General features: G+C 39.6%; 1 protein-coding gene across 1 annotated transcript; it reads right to left on the bottom strand.

Annotated features, from left to right (window-relative positions):
* Positions 1-386: 386 nt before the first annotated feature.
* lin28aa (lin-28 homolog Aa) lies at positions 387-25,844 on the bottom strand. The gene is made up of 4 exons (XM_088328049.1): positions 25,566-25,844; positions 25,271-25,452; positions 10,535-10,719; positions 387-1,515 (listed from the first exon to the last, which is right to left on the bottom strand). The coding sequence occupies exons 1-4, from the start codon at positions 25,594-25,596 to the stop codon at positions 1,287-1,289; spliced, it is 627 nt and encodes a 208-aa protein (XP_088184175.1). The 5' UTR covers positions 25,597-25,844; the 3' UTR covers positions 387-1,286.
* Positions 25,845-27,676: the final 1,832 nt, after the last annotated feature.

The raw sequence follows: 27,676 nt of genomic DNA, 5'->3' as shown, positions 1-27,676 counted from the left end.
CAATAAACATTTTAAATGAAGACTCACCGAGTTTTAGTACATAAAGCCGATAACAGTATACGTATATTGAACCCTACCGGGTGAGGTATAAACGTTGTGGGCTTGGTTAAATTGCTAATGCGTAGAAAGATCATGTAAACAAGAAAATGTAAAACAAAAGCCAAAAAAATAGCCCTGACATTCGTACGGCTGATCGATATAAAAAAATTAAAATAAAAGGAAAACGAGGTAGAAAAGTCTTTTGAGGAAAACCTTGAGAATAGGTCCGATCACATTTCATCAGGTCCAAAATATTTAAAGAAGATTCTTAGGCTGACGGCAATAGTCATATTTGGTAGGGGGGGGGGGGGGGGGTGTATTGGGGCGAGGGTGGGGGATAAGATGAGTTAAACAAGTGTCGTATTTGTTTCGGAAAAATAAAACAAAGATTTGAATCACAGAAAGATAATGGTTGTTCGCAACGTTTTCAGAGTTGCTTGAAAAAGGCAAAATCCAATGCCTTATTCTATGCCTTTTTGTGTCAATATGCATTCAAAAAATAATGAGTTAATAAAGAGAATGAATTTTTCCCCCTTGATTTAAAAATTAAATTAAATCGACGGGCCATTGAATCGATGAGACCATATTTTTTGAGAACCTTCCGGGTGCCACAAACTCACAAATTACACTGACTCATCCAAAAATGAAAATGGTTTTTAGAAGTCGAGTACCAAGCAAATATTCTTACAATTAAAAAAGGTGATTTAACAGAGCTGCTGTTGTACTTTAGCACATTAGCTAGTTCCTTGTTAGCGCATGTGCTAATAATTTCGTGTTAAATAGGCCTGTGAGCGATATAGTATTCAATTCCTTACTTTGGTGCCATTGATGGAAAAATTCGTCAAAGATACATTTAAATTGATAGACTGAACTACAATGTCTATTTAGAATAGCTCGTCGGATGTACATTTCAAGCTTAGGAAAAAAAATAAATCAAAATTAAAACCCTTTACCGCGTTTGATTTTGACCTGGTCACTCGAAGATTGTGTTTTTTGCCACCCGGAAGAGATTTTGAAGGTCCAGAAGGAACCAAGGTGATTTTCACTGTTGGAAAGAGTGCAATTATACAGCAGTATCCCCGAGTTAAAAATAAATTGTGGAAGGGGTAAATAGCAACATTCTTCTCGACAAAAAACTCATTTTGACCTGAGGTAGTTCCAAAGGAAGCTTCGGGCGGGCAAATCAGTTTGATTGGCATCTGTGCTTTCCACCCGGCTTGCCTACCCGAAAAGCGACCCAGACCTTTCTAATCAGATGATTCTTGAGGGGCCGGGCTGGATCCGGGTCCCGGGTTTTCCTCCTCGACACCTTTTATGGGGGATGTTTTTCCCTGAGAAGCCGGCGAGGTCTGCTGCGCTTTGGCCGGGCAGTTGGCCACCATGTGTTCGATGCTCTGGCAGAAGTGGCACCTTTTGGGCTGGGGCGGCAGCTTGCACTCTTTGGCGTGGTGGTCCAGACCACCGCAGTTGTAGCATCTGGAAAAACGTCAGTGATATGGATCAGTTGATTTATTGCCTCTATATTATTATGGAACCTCTAACAGTTCATTAAGATTCAGTGGGTCTAAAGAATGGTGCTCAAGAGCCAACTACCGACAAATTTTCACAACTACCGTAAATAAATCAAATCAATTTTATTTGTAAAATACTTTTCCGGCTGGGCAGCAGAAGGCGCAGTGGTTAGCTCGTGTGCAGGCACAGTTCTAAGGTCTTGCGAACCTCCTGATGGGTTCAAATCCAGCTACAGGACTTACTGTGCGGGGTTTGTATGTTCTCCCCGTGCTTTCGTGGGTTTCCTCCGGGCACTCCGGTTTCCTCCCACATTCCAAAGACATGCATTTCAGGTGGATTGGCCAGTCCAAATTGTCCCTAGGTGTGAATGAGCGAGCGAGTTGTCTGTCCCTGTGTGCCCTGCGAATGGCTGGCAACCAGTTCAGGGTGTCCCCTGCCCACTGCCCGATGACTGCTGGGATGGGCTCCAGCACCCCCGCGACCCTACTGAGGATAAGCGGTGCAGCTAATGAGATGAGACTTTTCAGGCTACGAATTACCACTCAAAGTGCTGTACAACAGCGTACAACAAGACAATAAAATCCCCGCTCCCCTACCCAACAAACAACCTAAAACACATCGTACACAGACACACACAATAGTTAAAATACAATAAAAACTAAATAAATAGTAATAGAAAGAAAATGATTATGGCAAGGCACATAGCAACTATGTGAGGAAAGGGACCCGAGGGAGGCTTATCCACTCGGATAGGGATAGCCGCAGATGGCCTCAGGATTTTCAGCCATTGAACCACACCCTACCAGTGTGGGCCCCCCAGATGAGGAAACACTGAAATCTAAAAATAGAAATAAAAACAACTGCAGAACAAAACATGAAGGTATGAAATTAAAAAAAAATATTAAACATATCCAAACTAAATAAAACATGATCAATTAAAAGCCATATAAAAAACTGGGTCTGCAGACAGGATGCCTTCCGGCAGACTGTTCAATAGGTGAGGACAAAAGTGGCCTGATGCTGCTTAACCATAGGTTTTGATCGTCACCATAGGAACAGTCACCAAGCTGCTGCTAGAGGACCTCAGAGACCGCGGGGGATGATATAATAAAAGCAAATCAGACCAATAGAATGGCCCAAGACCATTAATACATATAAAAACCAGTAAAAGCACCTAAAATGATCCTGGAATGCACAGGGAGCCAATGCAGCCATTTGAAAACTGATGTCAAGTCATCCCCTCCCCCAGGTCCCCCAGTTTTGTAATAGGGGAAAGCTTGCAATGAACCTTTTGGGAAGACCAGAGAGCAGGGCATTACAATAATCTAAACGAGAATATATAATGGTAAATGGGCGGACTCTGGCTGATAAAGAACATTTTAGTGATAGTTTTTATACGTAGAATAAAATAGAGCTCAGAGTCGAAAATAAGGCCCAAGTTTTGTCCTGGTTGAGATGTAGGAAGTTCTCTGCCATCCATGATTTCATATCTGAAATGCATTTTAAAAGGGCATCTATAGGACTTGTGTCATCAGAGGACACAGAAAAGTACAGCTGGGTGTCGTCATCGTAACAATGGAAGTTGACTCCTGATGACATCCTCAAGGGGAAGCATATACAGATTTAATATACTGAGCCTAAAATTAAACCTTGGGGAACCCCATATGTAACTCAATGGAGGAACATGCATACATACCTACTAAGAAAGGTCGGTCTGTGAGATAGGAACAAACCTAGTTAAAACAGTACAAGAGATGCCCAGCATGGTTTTGAAGTCCGTTTAATAAAAAGGAAGTTAATCTTGTCCGTCAAAGGCAGCACTGAGATCAAGTTGCACCAGGTTTTTGAGTTTTTCCTTGCCCTCATATAGGTTTTAGATCAGGGGATGGTGTAATAATAGTCTTTAGATTGCAATAGTCTGTGCAGCCCTTTGAGACTCCTCGTGATTGAGGGCTATCCGAATAAACATGACTTGACTTTACTGAATGAAGGTTTTGTACCACTAGGAGGCACTAAATATTACACACTGCCCTTTTAGGGAATAGCTAACCAGGTATTTAGAAGGCCGGCCTGTTAGTTAGCAGTGCAACAAGTGAGGTAAAATCTCTATCTAGCAAGAACAAGAAATAAAAAATAATACATTGCAAATACTTGGTATTGCACACAGGTTCTAAGAGGGCATTTCGGGTCATTACTGGCAGCAAATCCAACATGGTGACGTACATATTGATTAATCGTATTTTAATAAATGTATTTGATAATGGGAAACAAGCACTAATAGCCGGTCGAACTTTTTAGACTGTCGATTATTTAAAATTGTTTGAAATGTATCGTGTTTAAGGAGGTTATCGAGAACAACTTGCAAGTGTATTTCCTGTAGATTATATTTCACTATTATAGTTAGCATATTTCCGTTTCAGGAGAAAAAAATAATACTGTGATACTTCTTAGGCAGCTGATGTGCAATAGAATTGAAGGAAAGCAAAATAGTGTAATGAAATTATGCCTCATGACTTCAGTGGTGATCCATTGGCCTAGTGTAAACAGGCCGTGATGGAATTGAACTCAAGGACCAAGCGACCGGCAGTGATGGACATAAAATCTATAGAAAGGCCACGCGTATTTGTTGTAGGACAGATGGGCGGTGGGTGTGCAGTGGTCGCTCTCCATCAGGGAGGCGAGAGGGCCTCCCCTCATGCCACCGTTCAAGTGGCAACAAATTAGCAATGGGGATTCCGGATCTTTTTTGAGAACCGGCTTTTTCGGCTCAGCTCACTAAAAAGAGCCAGCTCTTCCGGGCTCCCAAACAGTTCTTCAGATATATTAGCAATAACTAAAAAAACATACCTCAGATTCGCTAATTTTGAAAAAGCTATTATGCTACTATAGTACGATAGCCCTTCATTGTCTCAATATACAGTGACTTTTACCTATTTTAAACTTTCAAATTGTTTATATTATGCAAACACGAGCTCCTTAGAGAGAAAGAGAGAATGAGAGAAAAAGAGAGTTGGAGAGAACAAGAGAGAAAGAAAAGAGAAAGAGAATGAGAAAAATGAAATTAACCAAGAGAGAGAAAGAGAAAAGGTGAGAGAGAAAAAAAGAGGGAAAGAGAAATCGTGGAAAAAAAAAGTCATAAAGAGAGAAAGAGACAGAGAAAGAGAGAGAGAGAGAGGGAGAGGGGGAGAGAAAGAGGGAAGGGAAGAGAAAGACATAAAAGGAAAAAAAGTAAGATATACAGAGAGAGAAAAGAGAAACAGTGAGATAAAAGAAGGAGGGCAAGTTAGAGAAAATATAAAAAGAGGGAGGAAGAAATAGGCAGGGAGAAAGAGGAGAGACATAGACAGAGTAAGAGAGAGAAACAAAGAGAGAAAGATGGAAGGAGAAAAAGAGCAACAGAAAAAGATTAAAAGACACGGGAAAAAGAACGAAAAAGAGAGTAAGAAGAAAATAAGGGAGGAACATAGAGCAGGAAAGATGGAAAGAGATGAGAAAAAGAGAAAAAGGTTAAAAGAGACAGGAAAAACAAAGAAAAGGAGAGTAAGAGGGAAAAAAAGGAAGAAAGATAGAGGAGGAACGATGGAAAGAGAGAAGGAGAAAAACAGAAAGAGCAAGAAACAGAGAACAAGAAAGAGAAAGGGCTTCGAGAAGAGCTGGATCCTCATTTATAGGAAACCGGTTCTGCCGGCCCATCCCAAAGAGCTGTCTCGTTTTCGAACGACCCACCATGACATCAAATGAAGCGCTTCTACTCAGGCGGCTGGGCCCGTTGGGCCCTCGGCGTCACAGCCCCGCCCTCGGACCGGCATCCTTGGTCAGGAGCGCCGAGGGGAAGTGGTCCTATTGTCCGGGAGGGCGGCAGTAATGACCTCTGAACTCTGACCTCTCCCCACCACCGCAGCGCGTTTGCATTTACTCCTACACGGTTCCCATGGCAACACTGACCTTTCACCCGCTTGCCTTGCCGCTCGCATCTGCTATCAATTAAACGGACAGCGCTTTTTCTACTCGCCCGTGCAAACATGGACTTTATTAGGGAAGTACCATACTTATTCGTGTGTTACACGCACTCGTGTATAAAGCGCACTGAGATATAAAAAAAAAAAAAGACCCTGAAAAGACCGAAATGTGAATTACTGGTCTATCTAAAGGCGGTGACTTAATATCACCCAGAGTAACTCAGTCAAAATGTTATTAGTTGTCACATTCGACCCTAATCTATCCTTCCAGTTACATGTTAAGAATATGACTCGAACAGCTTTTTCCCACCCTCGCAACAATGCAAAAACACGCCCTATGCTGTCCCAATCTGATGCTGGGATTATAATTCATTCGTTCGTTACCTCCTGTCTCGATTACTGTAATGTACTAGTGACCCCAAGAGCCAAGAAGAAATCCACAGGTTGGAGAGCGCTCTTCATTAGGGCACTGTTACTGTAAAATGCTCTGCCCTCTGAGATTCGATCTGCAACCTCAGGGGAACTGTAATTCTTGGCAGAAAACACACTTATATTCTATATTTTATGAATGACTTAAGTTTCATGTAGATGATGTCTGTGTACTGTTTGATGATGCTGTTGCAACATTCATGGTAGCATGGTCCTCCTGGAAAGAAGCTTACCTCATGTATGGCCCCCTCTCAAAGTTTCGTAATTTCCTCATGCCGAGGTTTTGAGTTTTTCCTTGCCCTCGTGTAGGTTTTAGATCAGGGGATGGTGTAATAATAGTTTGTAGTCTGTACAGTCCTTTGAGACTTCTTCCGATTAAGGGTTGTCCAATAAACATGACTCGACTGCTAATATTTGATTTAATATCCGGTATCAAATTTTGTCTTACTTTTTCTCATCTCAAACTATGTTTTGTCAGTGACAAATGTTGAATACGTGTCCCCATAAATCAGTTATTGACGAAATCAACTATGGACATAATACCAACATAAATGTATTAATTGAAAGTCCTTTTTAGTCCAATTCACCATCAGATACACCAAATAGTTGATTCTCTCATCATGCACTTTTAAGTTTATTTACCTTACAAAATAGTGTGTTGTGTCACGCTGACCCGAGTAACATGGCCGCTTTCTTGTGTCCCGTTCCATCTGGAGGGACGAAAGTATGACCAAGTTGGGTGCCGAGGTGCCTAACTTGTTTGGGTGTTTGGGCAATTGGGTTGGCCATGGTCCAAAAAATTTGTGTGTGTTTTTGCTATTTTTTCCCTCTTTTATTTTCATGGTTATCGTATGTGCTTGTCTTGCTGTCGGTCACCCCTGTTGAGGGATATGACCAAGGTAGGTAGGTAGATAGATAGATAGATAGATAGACCTTATTTTCCGGACTATAAAGCGCAACCATAAACCCAAAACTGGCCAGCAATTTGAAAGTGCGCCTTATAACTCGGTATGTTTACACATTTGAGTGTAAACAATAAACAAACAATAATCATCGCTGCCCCAAATCGCAGTACATTGTATGCAGTGGGTTTTAATCCCGGGTTGTGGGCGCGCACTTTAGACCACTCGTGGTACAGATGACATATGAAAAGGCATTGGAGTTTATCTCATGATCACAGACTTTTTTTACTCACGCTAAAAAATTTTGATTAAACAGTCTCTCCACTTTTTCACCCATGTGTCAATAAATTGCGAAAAACAAACAGAAAACAGAATGTATTTCAACAAAATCCCCTACAGGCTCTTTTATATACATATCAAATTGGAAGGTTATTGAACTGCAGAGGGCCCGGTACGGCTCTTTGTGGCCGTAATGATCTTGGCTCTCACACAGAGTTCTCGCTTGCTCTAATCGCAAATGACAGCGGGGTGAAGGTGCAACACCTCTAACCCCAGGCGCCTTAACCATATTCAAAGAAGGGCGACCGCCCCTCCTGCTCCAAGAGCCCCACCCCACAAATGTACGATACAAAACATGACCCACATACCCGCAAATGAGGTATGTCGTTTTTAAAGTTGGGTTACTTACAGGGTTTTCAAAATACTTTTACAAAACCACTAAAAATTGTGCCCAAGGGGTATGAAGGAGGAAAAAATAGCAGTCATTCCACTGATATCCTCAAAATGTGTGCCTCGTTTTTGACTATCGAAAGGAGAGCTGGTTAACTACAATCGAAAGTGATAGATGTGGCAGCATGTTGCCGGTTAATAGCGCGAATGATATCGCATACCCTCCATAAACAGCAGGGTCAAAAAACAACCCAATTCCGGTCAAGACATTTAACTTCCTAGGTGGGATTGAACGAAAGAAAATGGGTGAAGTTTAAAAAAACACTGCACAATTGGGATTTTTTTTTGGTGCATAAGCAACTACTCCTTTCCCCCAAATGTAACAAGCATTTCTTCAAAATATCTCCCACAAATTGGGCTATTTTATTCCAACTCACTACAACTTTATTTTGTTCATTTTGTTAAAAACTAATTTTAAGCAAAGCCAAAACATGGGTCATTTTTAGAGAAAAAAATAAAGGATAGTTTATTTTAGAGCAAGATGTGTAAATTGTGTTTTTCAGTACCAAAAAAATAAATAAATCAACCATTGCTCCAAAATAGATTATTTTAGAAATTGGCCTGCTTTAAAATAGATAAATAACAAAAAAGTCCAAATTGGACCCTTTTCTTTTAACTTAGCCCAGAAGATAATTTGTTTTGGTTAGAAACATACACATTTGTGTCACATTACTGTATACGAAATAAAAAAAAGAAACATAACAAAACTTATTGATTCAATGAGAACATGCCAAAAAATTAGTATCATTTTGTAGAGGGAACACGAAAAATAACAAATATTTTGCTTTAAAAACAAAAACAAAACTGGGTTGTTTTACAATATCAACAAAAAAATTTAAAGATAGGCCTGGAGTCTTATGAGTCAAAAACCGAGTTATTTGGCAGAATCAATTATCTGTTTAAAACTGTCAAAATAATTAAATGATTTGGTAAAAAACATCGCCAGAAAATGGGGTCACAGTTGTACAATAGCACCCCCAAAATGTACATTATGTAGTTTGATTAGTACACAAAAGCCCCTGCCTCATATATCTTCCTATTTGTTGGAAATTTAAATGTAACTCTGTCAATTTCTAGAAAAACAAAATTAAAAAAACCAAACATCCTAAACGCCCCTAAACTGTGTAAATAAGTACACTAAAGTAAACTGTAAATGAGTGAAAATTAAACTCCTCAAAACATTCTTTTCGTTTAAAACTACTTGCTGCCACCCCCAAATACTAGTTTATCTGTGTTTAAGCAGAAAAGTATTAATAAATATATGAATAAAAAAATAAATAATGACAAAGATATCTTTGTTCGTCTTTTTGTTTGAATATTTTCCCGAAAAGTGGATCATGTGGCACTAAACAAAAAACAAAATAAGTTTAGTTAAATTCAGAAATCATACCACAAAATTTAAAACCGGGATACCGTGTATAAAAAGCAAGAGTAAAATTGGCGTTGGGGTTGGGCATAGATGGTCAAGATTTAAAGAGTTATTGATCCAGGTCACACGTCAAACCTCTGCCGATGTGACCCTCAGGTGGGGGTTTGGGCCTGGGGGGGTCGCGGCCAAGGTAAAGGAACGGGTGTGAGGTTGGGGGTTGAAATCCAAACGGTTTGGATTACGCTTAGCTTTGATTCCGAGCAGTGGTCATTATTTTGACAGAGGAACTCACTAAATAACACGACACTCAATATTGTGTCCTGACAACCCGTGCTAAAGCCTAATGAACGAGTCGATGTTTGCTTACTAGAGAGCTAACAAAACATTTAGCTCAGCTTCAAAAAGTTCAATTTATCCGTTTGTTCTACTGTAACATTACAAAAATCTTTAGGTTGCATTAACCGGGTACATAAAATCCTTTTCATTAAGCTAAAAACCTAAGCTGGAAAAGTAGCCAGCTCGCTAGCTCTAATAGCAAGAGATCTAAATAGGCAGCAGTGGCTCAGGAGGTAGATCGCTCGTCTTGGGATCAAGAGATCGCAGTTCGAATCCCGGCTCCTCCGTGTTACATGTCGAAGTGTCCTTGGGTAAGACACTGAACCCCTAATACCCCCAATAAGCAGGTTAGTGCCTTACATGGCTGCACGGCCGCTATTGGGAAATGTGAAGCACACTATAAAGCGCTTTTAGGAAGTCTTGACTTTTCGTAAATAGCTAGTTACCAAGCTGGCTTAACAAGACAGAAAAAAACTGAAAATTAAGCGAGAGGAAAAATACCTAGCCAGATTGCCAATTGAGAGCTGGTGCTATCTGGGGTTCTAGCCACCTAGCTAGTAAGGTATACAGCTAGCGAGCAAGAAATGTGAAAAAATATAGCCAGCTAGCTGGTAGAGATGGTGCTAACAAGCTATCCAGCTAGATAGGTAGGAAGCCAGCTAGCTGATAAAGAGTTGTCACTAACTAGCTGGCCTACCACCTAGAAGACCAGTCAGAGACCTAGCCAGCTGTCTGATAATGAAATGGCGCCAACTTACGGGCTAGCCAGCCAAAGATCCAGTCCGAGACCTATCCATCCAGGTGATTGAAAGTTGGCGCTTGGTAGCTGGCTATTCACTTATTTATTGAGCTAGATAACTATTGAGTGAGATGGAAAGACAAGCCGGACAAAATCAAAAAAACTGAGTAAAGAGACCTAGCCAACTAGCTGATACAAAAATGGTGTCAACTAGATGGCCAGCCTCCTAGTTATATAAAGAGCCAGGGCCTTAGCCAGCTAGCTATGTGAGATGGCCCCAACTCGCTGGCTAGCCACCTAGCAAAGAGAGGTGGCCCCAACTAGCAGGCTATCCACCTAGCTAACAAGAAAGCTAGACCAAAACCTAGCAAGCTAGGTGATAGAGAGATTCTGCCATCTAGCGGGCTATCCATTATGTAGTCCGATTTTTAATTATCTCTTGTATTCAATTTGTAATCATTTTTCCCCCCACAGTATTTTTAAATCAACTCTATGTTCGGATTTCCCAGCATGCTCTTACCGGTCTCCTTTGGAACGCCTCTTCTGGACTTTCTTGCCTTTGGGTCTGCGCTCGCTTCCTATGCAGGGGATGCCGCCGGGCCCAGTAACTCGCTGCGACTCCAGCCCCTTGGAGGACTTCTTGAAGGTAAACTCCACGGCTTCGCCTTCCTTCAGGCTGCGGAAGCCGTCCATGTGCAATTTGCTCTGAGGGGTTAAAAAAAAAACAACAACTCATTAATCAGATTGTACTGAGAAAAAGAATTCACACATGACCAAATTTAGGAGAAAACTATATATATATATATATATATATATATATATATTTCCCCCTTCCAGTTTTTTTCTTTGAGAACAGGATAAAAATAAAGCAGACCACCGGGATATGGCACCGCCGCCTTACGATGCTTTAATAAAAATAATACATTTGATTTCGAATTGCCTTTCAGGACACACAAGGTCGTTGTAAACAGAAAAAAAGAGACAGTCATGTCAATAACAATAATTTAAAAAAAAAGAAAAACAAATAGACAAAAACGCTTAACGTTGTGGTATAGGTAGGGCTGCAACTAGAGGTAAAATCAGGCCTAAAAAAATTCAGCCCGACCCGACCCGAGTCGGGGTATATAAACCTGAACCCGCCCAAACCCGACAGATTAACTAGATTTGATAAACGAGCCTGAAATAGAAGCTTTAAATTGCCGCCAAAGGAAACGCACAAAGGGAAAAATAAAAAAAATAAAAAGACAGCGAGAGAGAAGCCGGGTCGGGACCAGTTCAGGCCCGGGCCCAAGACTTTACCTTGAGCTGCAACTAACGTTTATTGTCAATGTTCCCTCTAATTTTCCACGGGTCTGAGCGTTCACACAGTCGGTGAGCAATGCTTGAAACAACAGTGAGCAACAGCAATCCAAAGTGTGGCAACTAAGTCATGATCAAACATGTCCAAAACTTGACATCACGTTACATTTTGCTGAGTTTTCACTTTTGAACGAATTGACTAATGTGTTATGGCAAAGGTTGTACGGCCTACAAACGTCATTTGTTTTTACAACAATTCTTTCACAAGATTTCCATTTCTTTTTTCCTGGTATCTTTTGTCGCATAATACTAACATTTTTGGGGACTCACTTAGTCGGCTGCACGATACACAACTGTATTTAATCACATTTTTAGTGGATTACAATGTTGGCAACAAGATTGACTTGGTATAATTGGAAATTATTTGAATGCAACACAAAACCTTTTCTTCTTTTTCTCTTTAAAAAAAATATCATTGTGTTTATTTCTTCCTAGCTGTTACTTTTTTCTTTTTGTTCTCCATTTACTTGTTTCTTCTTTTTTTCTGGCTTTTTTCAGAATTTTTCCTTCTTTCTCTTCCTTTTGTTTCTCAGCTTTTTACTACTTTTTCATTTTGGTATTTTTTCGTTTTTGTTCTATTCCCCCTTCCTTTAAGTCATTTTGTGCATAATTTTACACAATATTTGGTCTTATAGGGATGAAAGAAGCAAAAACAACCTGAAGAGCCGCTTAGGACCCGAAAGAGCCGGTTCCTTTTAGTGAGCCGAGCCGAAGAAGCCGGTTCTCGAAACACTCCTCTGACTTTACTCAACTTCGTTTGACTTCGACCTTGACTGCATTTAGAACAGAACGAAAGGGGAACCCTTGTATTTTTACCTTCATGCACTGTAACTTTGACTTAATTTGCTTCTTAATTAGCAAGTTCGAGTCCTGATTTTTGTGAGCTGGCTAGATTTTCTTGTGCGCATAAAAGTTCTGGGTATTGCGCAATTGCACACACACGCAGCTCAGAGTGAACATTGTTTATTGTAATTATTGATGAATCATCAATTATTCTTTCGGTTTATCAGATTTTTAAAGAACACATTTTTATTTTTCCTATTTTCAAATATCGAAGTTTTGAACATATAAAAAGATGCGCAAAACAGCAGAATATTCTGTAATATAAAACAATAAAATATGTCAAATAACTTAAAAATACATAGAAAAGTGTGCTATAAATCTGCAAATATGTATGTATTTACCTACAATATCCAAAGATCATATTACATTTAGACTTATCATACGAAACAAATACTATGAAAGAGAATAAAATTTGATTTCATGTTTAGCAAAACTTAAAAGATCTAAAATGTAAACAACAAATGTATTTTTTTGGGGTTGAATCCTTGAATATGATAAATATATCAAATGTGCAAATGATATCGGCCTCATGTATCAGGAGAAACATGTCATCATTATTATTTATCTTTTATTTATTACGTTCTTATTTTTTTCTGTATATTTCTGCAGCACTTTCGGTTCCCTTGAAAATGGTTAACTTTGCATTGTTTGACTGTTTCGTGCTAATTCTTTGAAAATGAAAATTTAAAAAAAGGAGGCTACTTTTATAAAAAACGGTTCCAAGGCGTCCTCTGCCGGACCAAAGTGGTACTACAACACTACAACTTCTCTACAAGATCGAAAATACCTAGGCAACATAACGACCAATAAGGTACAAAGTTGTCAATGCTTGTAATAATCGATTTTATCGATTTGTTGTTGCAACCCTAGAAGAGGTTTTTTGGACCTTCTTTGCTGCATTTTCTCCACAACTAATTGTTTTTTCTGCCCAAAAACATACAAAATTCAAACTTTGCTGTTTGCGCATATGACAATCATGAAAACGCAGGTATGCTGTTGGCTCAACTCCTTCCAACAATGCCTTTCAGTCACTTCATTACATTAAAGCCCCAGTGTGTAATATTTTACCACTAGAGGGAACTGTTGTGTAATGCAAAGAAAAACTAGTTCCAAATTATTATGTAGCAGCTAGATGCCAGACAAACATGCCAGCGACATCTACGTACAAATTCCACTACGTAAAAAAATACTATTGTTTCATATGTGATTATTTTTTATAAAAATTGACATTGGCATGATAGTTCATGTATTTTTGCCCAGTATTCAGATCAATGTTTTTTCTTTTACTAAATAAAAGTTTTTTGGTATCACTAGGAAACACTAAATTATACACACTATCCCTTTAAGAATCACTTGTGCTTCATAAAGACTTAGGGAGTTGGAGTAATACAACACTGTATTTTTTTTGTACTGTATTAGCTTTGGGTCTCAATAATTGTGCTGATGCTTAATAGAGGAGCTAAAACATGATAACCATTTAATCAAAGCTTGTGTTTTTAAATAAATAGGAAGGCACACAAATTGCCACCTAAGCGAAGTTGCATGGCCGTAACCAATTGATGATCGGGACTATTAGTAAAGATGAGTTTCTTAGGTCATTCCAAATAGAAGTTTGAAAATCAACATGATTTTTAATCCGCCGTCTGTCTGGCCTGCATCCACCTGCTACTCCACTAAACCAGCTCAAGTCTCACCTCACTGGAGGTAAAATGTGATTTTTCCTTTTCATGCAAGTTTCTTTATGATCAGGCATGTAAACGAGCCAGGGGTTGAAAAGAGAAGAAAAAAAAGTTCCGATACACTGTACAACCCAACAAAATATTGATGTCTGTGTTTCAGTGATTAGCAGGAGGCACCCCGCCCCATTAATGTAGAGATTCCGCCATTTTGTCCATTCTCCATCTACGTACCTTGACGTAGTGGGCTGTAGTTTACCGTTCTCTACCTTGACTGGTTATAAACGCAGTTTGGTTGGTTTCATTCATTGTTCGCCGTATCTCCCACGGGTGGGGATCCTCGCTACTAACTTAACAAGTGCGCAGATATGCATTTTAAATGTTTTATTCCTTTCATTTAAATGTAATTATAAACACATTATTTACCAAAAGCAAAATGTATTATTTGATCAGTTATTCCATCCATCCATCCGTCAGCTGCACCGCTTATCCTCAGTAGGGTCGCGGGGGTGCTGGAGCCCATCCCAGCCAACCTAGGGAAGTGGGCAGGGAACACCCTGAACTGGTTTCCACCCAGTCGCAGGGCACACAGAGACGGACAATTCACTCGCTCATTCACACCTAGGGACAATTAAACTGACATCCATGTTTTTGAAATGTGGGAGGAAACCGGAGTGCCCGGAGGAAACCCATGTAAGCACAGGGAGAACATGCAAACTCCACACAGGAAGGTTCGATCTCATGACCTCAGAACTGTGCCGCACACGCGCTAACCACTGTGCCGTTGTGCTGCCCATCAGTTATTCCATTCCACATAATTTAAATGTAATAATTATTTTTTAATTAATAATTCATTTTAATTTATGACAATAAATATTCGGACACCCTGTGAGGATAACTGGTTTGGAAAATAAAAATTTAACTAAATCTAATCTATCAAATCTCAATCTAAACTACTTTATACATCCCTGTGTGTGTCTGTGTGTGTCTTATGGGCTCCAATACGGCTGAACCGATTTCTGTGAAAATGTACACAGTTGTACTTTAGCTTGGTTTTTTTCAAAGAGCTCCCAATAAATAACAATCGATAAACTTCTGCTTTTGTGTAGTCTTTCATGCGGTCTCCAACCCCCCAAAATTAGGGTACTGCATCTCCTGACCACTCCAAGCAGCTCGATACAATCTTCACCGAGCAGTTTTGCTTGTGCAATGGATTTCCAATGAGAGCTGCAGTACCGCTGAAATCCGCCTGGTGGCCTCAGACATGAAGAGACAATGTGGAAGCTTTTGAGGGGCTCATTTATTTATATATCGGTGCAATGCATTTCCAATGGGAGATGCAAAAAATCTACAGTATGGCAATCTGAACCGGATCAGACTAAACTTTGATGTTGTATCAGTACTTGTGGTAGGTCTACTCAAGGTCTATCTACCCATTTCAGAATTGATCTAAAATGAAAAAATATAATAGAAAAGAGAGAAAATGGTATCAGACCCAAGTACCCCCTTTATTTTACTTACCGTAAATTCCGGACTATAAGCCGCTACTTTTTCCCCAAACTTTCAACCCTGCGGCTTATTCAGTGATGTGGCCAATTTATGTAATTTTTCTAACGGCCGCCAGCGGCGCTCGAGTACAATAGGTAAGATTTAGACCGGTGGAATATATGCGCCGAGGAAGACTGCAACTTCACTAAAACTGGCCGCATGCGAAAGGCAACTTTTTCGCAAGTCTGCCAGTGGACCCTGACAGCGTGGGGCAGCATCAAAAAATCCACCATCACCAACGGGTTCCGAAAAGCCGGTCTGCTGCGTGACGGAGAGGAGGGCACACAAGCGACAGCGCGAGTGAGGCTGCGGGAGCGTGGGACGACGTCTATATGACACTATTTCTTTCCGACACTGAGGAAGACGACTTTGATGGCTTCAGTTGTAAGGAGGAAGATGAGGATGGTTTACCGTGATTTTTACAAGTACGGTATGTTTTTTTAAGAGACCTGTTTACTGTGTTGCGAGCGTGTTGCTACCATTAACGGGCACCGTTTGGGATGAAAGTTATATTATTAAAGCTTTGAAAACTCTCTCGGTGTACCGTCTTTCTTTGTAAATATGTAACCCATGTATAATATGTATTTGCAACTGTATATTTTTGTATAGTATTTATTTGAGACACTTATTCTGATATGTTTTGCGAATTAAAAAAGAGGGGCGGAGCAAACGCGGGCTGACGGGAAGTGGGGTGAAGGTGAGACCTGTTTGTGGTCGCGCCGGACAATAGTGGATATATATTTTTCCCACCCTTGCTTTTGGAAATATACACTTTTTTCCCTTGGATTACTTTCAACGGGTACCCGGACTCTGCAGGTCTGCATTAAACCTTAAGTACCGGTATTATTTTCCGTTCATTTTGCCGGCTGTGATTTTTGGACTGCGTACTTCAATGAAGGACATTTAGTTTCAACCGCGGGACTTGAAGTCGGGTTTGGATCAATTTTGTGTTTGTGTTACAATTTGCGCTCTATAGTCCAGAATTTACGGTATATGTATAATTTTGTGTTCGTGTTACATGTTTAAATGTGGGCGCATGCGGCTTATATACAGGTGCGGCTTGTGTATGTACAAAATCGGTTTTCTCTTAAAATGTGGTGGGTGCGACTTATAATCAGGTGCGCTCTATGGTCCGGAATTTACGGTAAGAGTTTGAGCAAATCCCTTCAACAAACACTCAGTAGTATCGCTTAATCCTCCTCCCCTTCCCAATTGTCAACCTGATGTGGGTAACCTTCAACCCTTCCCCCCCACCTTGCTCGGAGGATGGTGGAACAGCATTCCAAACTGAAGCCCCCCGCCCCAAATCTGCTACCACTGACCACTGCTAAAAGCTGAGGATGCGTGAGGGATGGGGGTGGGGTGGGAAGGCACGAGGGAGAGGGGGTGCAATCGGGATGACATTCCTTAGATGGCTGTTAAGCACAAAGATGAACAAGATTAAAAAGTTTTAGGGTTGCTGACTGATGTCTTCCTTTGATAACCCCCCCTGCCCCCAAAAACGCCCAGCTTGCCACATCTTGATTTGCGATTTGATTTCAAAGTTTGCGTGACGACACGTGCCGGGGCAAAAAAAAAGAAGAGGGTCGGGTCGGGGGCGGCTATCACTTGCTGAATTAATCATTTGACAATGGAAAAATGTGTGGGGGGGCTTTAATGTGCAGTCAGCAAACAATACGATAACACCAAGTTTAATTGGAGTCAAATGACCCTTACAAGATTGGAGAGGAAATGGACTGAGGGTAAGGGAAAGTGTCCAAACAGCTTGAGAATTTTGGCACCACCCCCCCTCACTATTGAAAAAACAGTCATATATTCTTTTTCCCCTGTAAGGAGCGGAGCATTGCAATACAGAGCGGTTCCAATCCTGCCTTAAATACATGAGAAATATAATAATCTCTAAAGATATTTACTTCTCATAATTTCGTATTATTGTACAGTCATATATTCTTTATCCTCATTGAGGATATCAGACATATTAACTGAACAAAAATACATGTACAGTGGCTTATACAGTACTTACCCACAAATAGCCAAACTAATTTCCTCCCTTATTAGGATGAGCATTTCAGAGTCTTTAGACCAGGGGTCGGGAACCTATGGCTCGCGAGCCATATATGGCTCTTTCTATGAGTATCTGTGGCTCAGAGACAAATTTGCGTGCAAAAATTCTCCATCCTGTTCAAAACTTGAGAAGTCTATTCTTCTCAGGTACACGCAAAGCCAAACCGATATTAAATGTAGGAGCATTACTTCGCAGTATATATAGGGCACGTTTTTACTACAATTTACAGTCAAGGTGTCACACAAAAAAAGGGGGAAAAATACTCGTTTTGGCTGTACAACGCTAAAGAATCCTTTCTATAAAAGTTCACTATACAATCTGTGTTCAGTGTTCAGATACCTTATGATGAATCCACAGAACTGTAAATACGCCAAAACACCGGAAGAGAACTTAGTCATTTGATTGGGTGAGTGGGAGGGATGGGTGGAGCTATGCAAAAAGTGCCAGCACTCCGTCCCATCTCTCGCCCCACTCCGTATGCGCCAAAAGTAAGCACATCAGGCTCCCTGTTTGCAGAATGTTGTCACGTTTTTACAAAACAACTGCTTGCATCTGGTTTTGAAACCAATATGTATGAAAAAAAAGGGTCAAAATGAGTTTAACCGATCTTGAGTAATTGCAAGAAAGAGACAAGTTTAAAGTGGTATGTTTGTTGATTTTGGGACAGGGGCTCTGGCATTATTCTCTTTTCATAATTTTTATCAAATCATCAAAAATAAATGTGCTGAAGACTAAGCTTTTGTCTGGGGCGCGGGTTTAGCAATTTAGTAAATTTGTCTCATAATATATGGTGTGGCTCTTTCCCAAAATAAAATTAATACTTTTTGCTTTTATGGCTCTTTGAGTCCAAAAGGTTCCCGACCCCTGCTTTAGACGATCCCCTACTTTTTTGTTATTACAGTATTTAGTTGTATATTTTTTATGCTCCACGAGGAACTGAGACTACAAAAAAGACATGGGCTTTGTGATTATATTTATCTATTATTTAGAGAAAAAAAAGAACATTTGAAGATATTTACATCATAATTATTTCCATAAGAAGGTACCCAGTCATGTATTCTTTATCCTCTTTAAGGATCTCAGATGTATTTACTGCACAGAAATGCATGTTCTGTGGTTTATATTTTAGGGTCACTAAATGTGAGAGGATGGGCACGAAAAATGAGTTATTTTTTCCACAAAAGTACAATTGAAATTTTATTAAGGAAGCAAGAAAAACGAATAGTTAGTTTAAGATGACTGCAGTTTTTCCCCATTCAGCATATATTGTTTGTTGATATTTTTGTGTTAATTCATGGCCCGCAGGCCAAATGTGGCCCCCTTTATCATTCTGTGTGGCCCATAAGAGCTTGAAATGTCTGTACGTCTAAATTTAAATGGGACAAAATCCGCTTTGACTATCAATTACATCCCACACAATGCATAGACTAAGACAGTGTTTTTAACCCTTTTTTAAACAAAGTACAGTTTTATTTATAAAAAAGTTCCAAGGTACACCGTCCGTCAAAAATGTTTGAAAATAAAGTTATGTCAAATATTTCTCTGTACTACCTCATGAGAAGATAATTAGTATATAAAAAGAAGAAAATAATACTTAAAATAAAAAAGAATGATGTGCTATATTTATGTTTTTATTTTTTACGGTGCATTCTTAAACTGCTTTGTTAAACAATTTAAGTTTTTGAATATAGTGTGCTAGCTCATGAGCAGATAATTAGTATATAAAAAGTATATTAAAAATCTACCGCCACCTACTGATATGGATGACTTACAGTTTCTCGTCTGAAGAGAGCAAAAATACTGAATAATGGCCTGATTTTTTAGAAAGATAAAATTGGGCAAATTCCAGCGGCACACGAGACAAGGTCTCACGGCACACTGGTTTAAAAACACTGGACTAAGATACCCAAAGAGAGATAATTTAACGATACAGCAGTCTTTCCAAATAATATGAATCTATATATATGTTTTGTAACATTTATAAGCTAACGTGTTCACAACCACAGGGTACATTGTGCTAAAAGGAACAGTCTCCATAGCTAGTTCTATTTCTGTATTTAACACTAAACAAGCATTTTAGGGCGCGGGTGGCCTCCGCTGGGGCTGCTGTTGTACTAAAAAATGACAACCCCCCCTCCATGAAATGTCCTCCCTCGCGCATACAATGCTCCGTGCTTTACTGTTCTATCACATTTCCCCCAAAATTTAGATACTAAGACTTTTTAGTAATGGGAGGCATTAGGTAGAGCGCTCGTCTTGGGATCAAGAGATCGCAGGTTTGATTCCTGGCTCCTCCGTGTTATATTGGGCAATGCCCCCAATAAGCAGGTCGGCGCCTTGCATGGCTGCATAGCCGCTATTGGTGTGTGAGTGTGTGTGAATGGGTAAGTGTGAAGCACATTGTAAAGCGCTTTGGGAGGTCTTCATTGACTTGAAAAGCGATATATAAATGCAGACTATTAGACCATTTAGTTTGCGCAATGGAGGACATTACAAGCAGGAGAAGGGGGGCATTTTTCGCCACAACACCCCATTAAAACACAGACAAGCGTACAAGTGTGCAGATTTTGAAATACAGCGGTAGTAAAACTGTATTTGGTTGTGATTTATTGAAGAATTGATGACATTGCTGTATGATGGAGGAATCAAACCTCTGTCAAAATGTGTGTGAGAAATAAGGTTATAAAAAAAATACAATAAAACAATGTCAGCATGTCAACTATACCTTCCATTTCACCATGTTTTAAAAAAAAAGAATTGATGAAGAAGTAAAACACTCGGATAAAAATTTCTCAGAGTTCGTTTTTCAGGTTCCTCCAATTGCAAACCTACGATGAGGGTTGGGTAGGGTTACTTTAACTTGATTACTTTCAATTACTTTTGGATTACTCCAATACCAAATATGCTAATAAAAGACAAAAGAAACTAAATATGAATAAAATTATGACTCAAAACACGTGGTAAGCTTTCTCTCTTGGCTTTGATCTCTGGCAAAACTAACATAAAATGCGACAGAAACAAAATGAAAATAAATCCAAACAGCTTGCCAACATCATTTTTGCCATTCCATGTATTCCGTTACTTCCCAAGCCTGCACAAAATTTAGTCGTTTTATTAGCATATTTGGTATTAAAGTAATCCAAAAGTAATTGAAAGTAATCAAATTAAAGTAACCCTACCCAACCCTACCTACGATTCATTAATCCTCAATTCTGTTGCGGCTGCTCGGTTCCCATGTTCTTGGAACTGTAAAAATCAAAATACTATTGCGGCCGAAAACACGAAAAGCAGTCAATGGAGGGAAAGTGAGGTTTGGGATCCAATTACTATTTGGGGGTTGACTCTTTTAAGCCCCCGGTAGTACAATCATTTTCAAATCGCTATATAAGCTACGGCGTTAGCATCGATGAGTACTTTCGCCAACGATGCATTGCGCGGGATGTCACGCGTCCTCCTCCGCGCAAGCGGGAGACGATGGCAATCAAGAGATCACATTTAGTCTATCTACCTTGGTCATATTTCCTCAAGAGGGGTGACCGACAGCAATACAAACACATACAATAACAAAGAAAATAAAAAAGGGGAAAAAATAGCAAAAACACACAACATTTTTTGGACCATGGCCAACCCCAATGCCCAAATACCCAAACAAGTTAGGCACCTCGGCACCTAAGTTGGTCATGCTTTCGTCCCTCCAGATGAAACGGGACACAAGAAAGCGGCCATGTCATTCGGGTCAGGGTGACACAACACACTCTTTTGCTCTACAGCAGGGCCCGACAGCTTTCACTGATTTACCCCTGCCGCATCATACAGGTGCCCTGCCCATCCCTTAGAACCCGTCCACACATCCCGCTATCCCTTTACAACAAAACAGTCTTGCAAACCCTAGTTATAGGGTCACTAAATGTGAGAGGATGTGGAAGTAAAGCGACTGAGTGGAAGAAAGAGGAGATCGGAAGGACATTTAGTCACAAATCACACTTAGTTGGAAATGTGAACGCTCTCACAAAAATATCGAATTTTACCCAAAAATCGGAATTGAGCGTTAGGCTAAACAGTGCTAATGGCAGCCTCTTCGTGTCCTCAGCTATGTAGACCATTTTACACCACACACTGCACGATAGGGCGCGTCGCACTATTCGTAGAAAATCTCAGACTTTTATGTGTGCCTTATGGTCGTGAAAATGTGGTCAATCAGGCCCTCTGAGGACAGCCGTTACGCTAATGTGGCCCTTCATGAAAATGAGTTTGCTATGATTAGCCTGCATTAGCATTCTCTTGACTTGTGTTTCCTTTGACATTAAAAGGGACTTTAAATGTAGAACTGCGCCGATGTCCGTAACCACCTGGAGGAAGACATCAGCGGCTTGAGGAGGACTGTCCTCGAGACAATGGGGGGGCTCGGTCACGGGCCGAGGGGTGCCCTATTCGCATGTAAGGCCCCATTGTCTGCCCACACAAAGGGCCAATGGATCCTGGGAGTTGATTTTCTGTGACAAGCCACCACTAATTTTACAACCCGAGTAGTCATGTCTCTCTCTCTCTCTCTTTTTTATGTTGCCATAACCTTTCGGAATCCATCATTGACACGTGCGCCGAGCCCCCCTCCCCGCGCACAACAATAGTGAAAGGAAACAAGCGGGGGTTACCGGCCGTTGGTTTCGCATCAATTACGTTGGGTTTAATTTATGGAAGATGCGTGCAAGCTTCAACTTGAGCTTCAATCAGACTTTCCTGCACGCAAAGGTTTAATCCATTGTAATCAAACAATTAATTGGATTACTTTGCTTTGATAGCTCAGTCATGCAGTGAAGATTTCGCATGATATCGTAGCACAAGCCAATCAAAACGGCTGCTTTTATTTTGGAGACAGTTTCACTTTAAAATTCAATCTGTGTTAATCCGTTATTGCCATTTAACAATAATTAACGAATATTGTGTAAGAGAGTGAATTTAGCTCCCCGAAAATATGTTTTCACAGAGATATATTTGTTCTTGGGGAGTATTTTTAAGATACTGTATATTTAACTTGATTTCTTTTCTAGTAAATTAATTAAAAAATACATCTACATATTTAAAAAAATAATAATAAGTCAAAATATGTCCAAGATTGCTGATGATAGATAGATACTTTATTCATCCCCGCAGGGAAATTCACAAAATGATCATTTCCAGATTGAAAAAAATTCTTTTTTAAATATTTTTGAATAATTTTTTAATTAGATATGTTTGCCCCTTGGAAGTATTGTTGCATACAGTTACTGTATATACTGTATTTCTAATAATTTTGAAATCAATAATTATTAAAAGAAAAAAGCTGATCTTTCTTGTAAAAAAGAAAGCCTATAATTCTGCTGCACAAGATTATTTTTCGTATTTTACTAAGAAATAATCCATAAACCAAAGTCATTTACCATAACAATGTATTTTATTCATTTTACAGATAATCAATTCTTAATTTCTTTGAAGTCATTCATTTAAAAATGATTAAAATAAAACAAGTATTCAATTAAGTGAAAAAAATAATTTGTTTGACCGTGGTCATTCTGGGTATTTTTCTTATTCTATTTTTTTTAAATAAATCGGTTAAAAAAATATATAAGATGAGGAAAATTATCAACCAGCGGAAGATTTTTTTTACATACAGAGGATGATTTAGGAAGGATTTTGCATACTGTTATTTTCCAGACCAAAAAACTAGTACTCAACTTTTGAGAAGTGTCAATACCATTCCTGATCTTGATAGATAAAAAGCTACATCTAGTAAATATCCGACGGCCACAAGCAAGGAGAGGTCTGATTCCAGTATAAATAGCAGTCACGAGTACCAATACTGGGCATGTAGAAAGTCCAAACTCGAACTGAATTTTAATATTTGTTCTGTAAAAAATGGCAGCGTCATTGACGCAAAACCAGAAAACATTCCACTCGATGCTTTACAGTCGCATAGCAAACTGGCACGCACGGGGTGGAGCTCCAAAGTGTTTGAATGAATTTACGACAGGAACCTGGAGGTGAATGAGACAGCGAGCGGGATCTCTTCTCATTCACATGCTAACTTCTTTATCTTATCAGAGGGAGGGGGATTTCGGTGGGGGAGGGACAGACAATTCTTTCTCAACCTCACCTCTCTTTCTATCTTTTAATACCTGTGCTAGCCTGCCTGATACAGATAGAAATATACCTCGTTGAAGGGGTTCAAAAAGAATGAAATAACCAAAATAATAACAAGAAAAAAAAGAAAAATAAGTGAGATGAAAAATTTGGTTGGTTTGAATCAGAAGAATAAAAAAGGTTGAAATCTCTTGGTTTGGGGAATATGTGGTACCTTTAGTGAACAATTTTACCATGATGTACAATTTAAAATGTCAAAATGTAAAAGCAGGAAAAAAAGTAATTTCGTTATTTAAGAATATTGTTGTTAATAGTTTGAGTATAAGCCAAAAAATTTGAATTTAAAATCGAAAGACAATGAAGAGCTTATTTTGATAGGGGGTTAATCTGACAAAACATTATAGTCTCGATGTTTTATCCGGTCTGAATTGACTACAAACATGAGGAAACGGCTAAAACGAATTAAAAAAAAATACAAGAATATATTTCAAAAATAGGTCTCGGAATTTATTTTGAATAGAGCAATGCAATAGTTTTTAGTGGTCAATTATTAATATTTAATGAAATAATGTCTGTCACTTAGCAGAATAGATCAAAAAGCACACTTTGCATGATTGAAACAAAATGTAACATCTCTGCTGGGAATTCATCCATGCAGTTAAAAGCAACTAAGGCTGAATTGATCATTTTTCTTAAATCTTTTAAATTCCAATTAAAGTATGAAAAATGTCAACGTCAAAAAGCACTAAATAGTTGTATTTAAATACTTTGTAGTCTTACTTTTCAATGATGATTTCTATTTACTTGAAGAATCAATTTATATAAACTACATATTTGAAATGTGGATTAAGTATTGAAATTTAAATCATTGAAGGTTCCAAAGCATGAGGTGTTTAGTAAGCCAACAGACCATTTTATAAATAAAATAGTGCTCCTAAAAATATGTTTTCTGTACATTGTAGGGTTTTTATTAGAAATATCACCCCCACCCAACACCCCCTAAAAGAGCAATGGTGCTATAAGAATTGATCACGCATCAGAAACACTGAGATCCTACAAATCAAAGAAGTAATGATAAATATAAAAAAATGTTTAAATACTTGAAAAACCTTACAATTATGTTCACATAAATACTGTTTTGTTTAAAAAAACTTACAATAATAATAAATTTTATTTAGCTTGGCAAATTAGGTCTAAAAACGTTGAGGAAAATTCTTGAGGCCCTGGAGGAAAAATGCAACAACAACAAAATTGCAGTTCTAAGATAGTAAAACCGGAAAATTTGGAGGAAAATAAACGATGATTCCCAAGTTTTTTTCCAATTAATTAGCAAACGAAAAAAATACGACTGGGAGTGCAAGCTCAAGTATATATCTTGAAATGTTTTTTTTATTTCAATTGATCTGAGAAAACTATAGCACAGCCAACTAAATGAGAGAAATACAGCATTTAACCACCCTCAATGCTTCCACGTGTTCCCACTGGGGGTGGAAACAACACCCACGGAGTTGAAATCAGACCCCCTCCCTTAAAAGAATCAATTCCCATTTGTTTTTTGTAATAAAAATAAACCGCATAGCGCATGTTTAGATTGGTTAAAACAGGAATTTGGCGTTATTTTCTCTTGTAATCTCTTGCAGGGGCGTACCTGGTGCACGAAGACGTCTACGGGCTCGTCCAGCTGCACGCCGTCCCGGCTGGTCATCGACAAGAACCCGAATCCCATTCTCACGTTGAACCACTTGCACAAACCTAGACCCTGTAGGGTCTCAGAGTCCTCCTCGGCCGGTCTGGGGCCCTCATCCTCCTCCTGGGCCTTATTGCAACCGCCTAAAAAGTCAACAAACCCCACAAATAATACTCAAAATAACGCAGATCGTAAAGCACATCAAGACACTAAATTAACGCCTATAACTCAATTAACTGCATGCATTCCACTCCACCTGGGAATTCCTGGTTGGAAACGGAGCCCATACCTCGTCCTCGAACCCACGCACGGATCCACGCGGGACGTCGCCACTATTGCCCCCCCAAGGAAAAAAGTGAAGAGGGGAGCGGGAGAAAGCTGCACAAGAGGGAGGGGGAGGTGGAGGTAAACAATAAAAAAAACGCGGTGGGGGTGGTCCAAGCTGGTTTAACAATGAAGGGGAGGAGGGCTGCACTGCTCATCCATCCATCAGCCCACTCCCCCAGCCCCAAAATGTAAAACAATGTGGAAAAGACCCCGCCCCTCTCAGGTCTCCCGGCGGATGTCCTTCAACGCATCTTCTGACCTTCACTTACTCCTGGAGTCACGTGGTTGCGTTCATTTACGTCACAGGTGTCAAACAGGCGGTCCGCGGGCCAGATCAGGCCCGCTAAGGGATTGAATCCGGCCCGCGAGACAACACTCAGAGAAGCGCAAGAAAAAAACAAGCTGCAGGTTGAGATATGTCAACTTGATGTTGCCAAAGAAAGGTACCTCGAACAAAGACACTGTACTTGTATTTATGTCTCTCTCTCTCTCTCTCTCTCTCTCTCTCTCTCTCTCTCTCTCTCTCTCTCTCTCTCTCTCTCTCTCTCTCTCTCTCTCTTTTCCACCCCTTTTCTCCCACTCTGCCTGTGTCTCTTTCACTCTCTGTGTCTCTCTTTTTCTCTTCCTTTGTTGCTCTTTGTCTCTTTCTCTGTCTTTTAACCTTTTTGGCTCTAACTTCCTTTTCTCTATTTTCTCTTTCTCCCTTCATACCATTCGCGCTTTCTTTTCTCTTTTCTCTCCTTCTGTCTTTCTATTTCTCTTTGGATTTCTTTCTTCCTCTCCCTTTCTTTTCCCCCCTCTATCACCACCTCTTATCTTTTGTTTCTCACACTCTCTCCCTTTCTCTCTTTTTATTTCTTTGTCTCTCTCTTTCTTCCCCTCTTTCTCACTATTTCTGTTTTCGTCCCTTACAGTATGTTTCTCATGCTCTCTCTCTCTCTCTCTCTCTCTCTCTCTCTCTCTCTCTCTCTCTCTCTCTCTCTCTCTCTCTCTCTCTCTCTCTCTCTCTCTCTCTTTCTTTGCCCCACCCTCTCTTTTTCTGTCCCTCTCTTTTCTCTCTGTCCCTTTCTCTCTTTCTTTGCCCCACCCTCTGTCTTTTTCTCTCCCTCTCTTTCTCTCTCTCTCTCTCCCTTTCTCTCTTTCTTTGTCCCACCCCATGTCATTTTCTCTCCCTCTCTTTCTCTTATTTATTACTCTCTCTCTCTCTCTCTCTCTCTCTCTCCCTCTCTCTCCCTTTTTCTCTTTTTTTTGTCCCACCCTATGTCCTTTTCTCTCCCTCTCTTTCTCTTATTTCTTTATCTCACTTTTTCTTTCTCTTTAATCTACTAGTCCGGCCCAGACAGAATGTTTGTTCTATCGTGTGGCCCCTGAGTTAAAATGAGTTTGACACCCTTGATTTACGTGGTATGCTAATATTTGGCTAGTTACATACCTACCAACAGTGTTTGCTGCGTATCTGGGGTTATACAGTTAATAGGTATATTTCATTTAAATAGCAATTGCATAACACGGAAAAGTAGAGTTTTACTCTAACAGTAACTATCTAGTTAAAATATCAGTGGTACCCCTACTTACAAATTTAATTCGGCTTCGTAACCTGAAAACTTTGTAAGTAGAGACACATTTTGACTGTGAATGCGGTAATCCGTTCCATGCATCGCAAAAGTACATTATATATATTTTTAATAAATCATAAGAGCATCAGAACATGAAACAAATACATGTTAGAATGAGATTACTGCACAAGAAACATTAAACGAGAGGTACATCATGTAAAATAAACAATTAATAAAGGAAAACGTTAAACTATCAATTTACCTTTTTGCTTCGCGTTTCTTGAAAAACTGATCCAATGATGTCTGCTTTTGCCAACTTTCGACAATCTTCGGAAATGTGCGAAGCAGACATTGTCCGATCGATAGCCCGACTTGTCGACACTTTTTTTGGGTGATTCCTTTCACAAATTACAGGACATGGAATTTTGCCAAAATGTCTTTAATTTGAGTTGATTAAATAATAATCTTCCTTCTCATCTCTGAA

Source organism: Urocampus carinirostris, chromosome 2, assembly GCF_059441175.1.
Source record: "Urocampus carinirostris isolate Australia breed hairy pipefish chromosome 2, RoL_Ucar_1.0, whole genome shotgun sequence".
NCBI classification, from domain to species: Eukaryota; Metazoa; Chordata; class Actinopteri; order Syngnathiformes; family Syngnathidae; genus Urocampus; species Urocampus carinirostris.
Note: the sequence above shows the minus strand (reverse complement) of the source record. Positions and strands in the feature narration are given on the sequence as shown.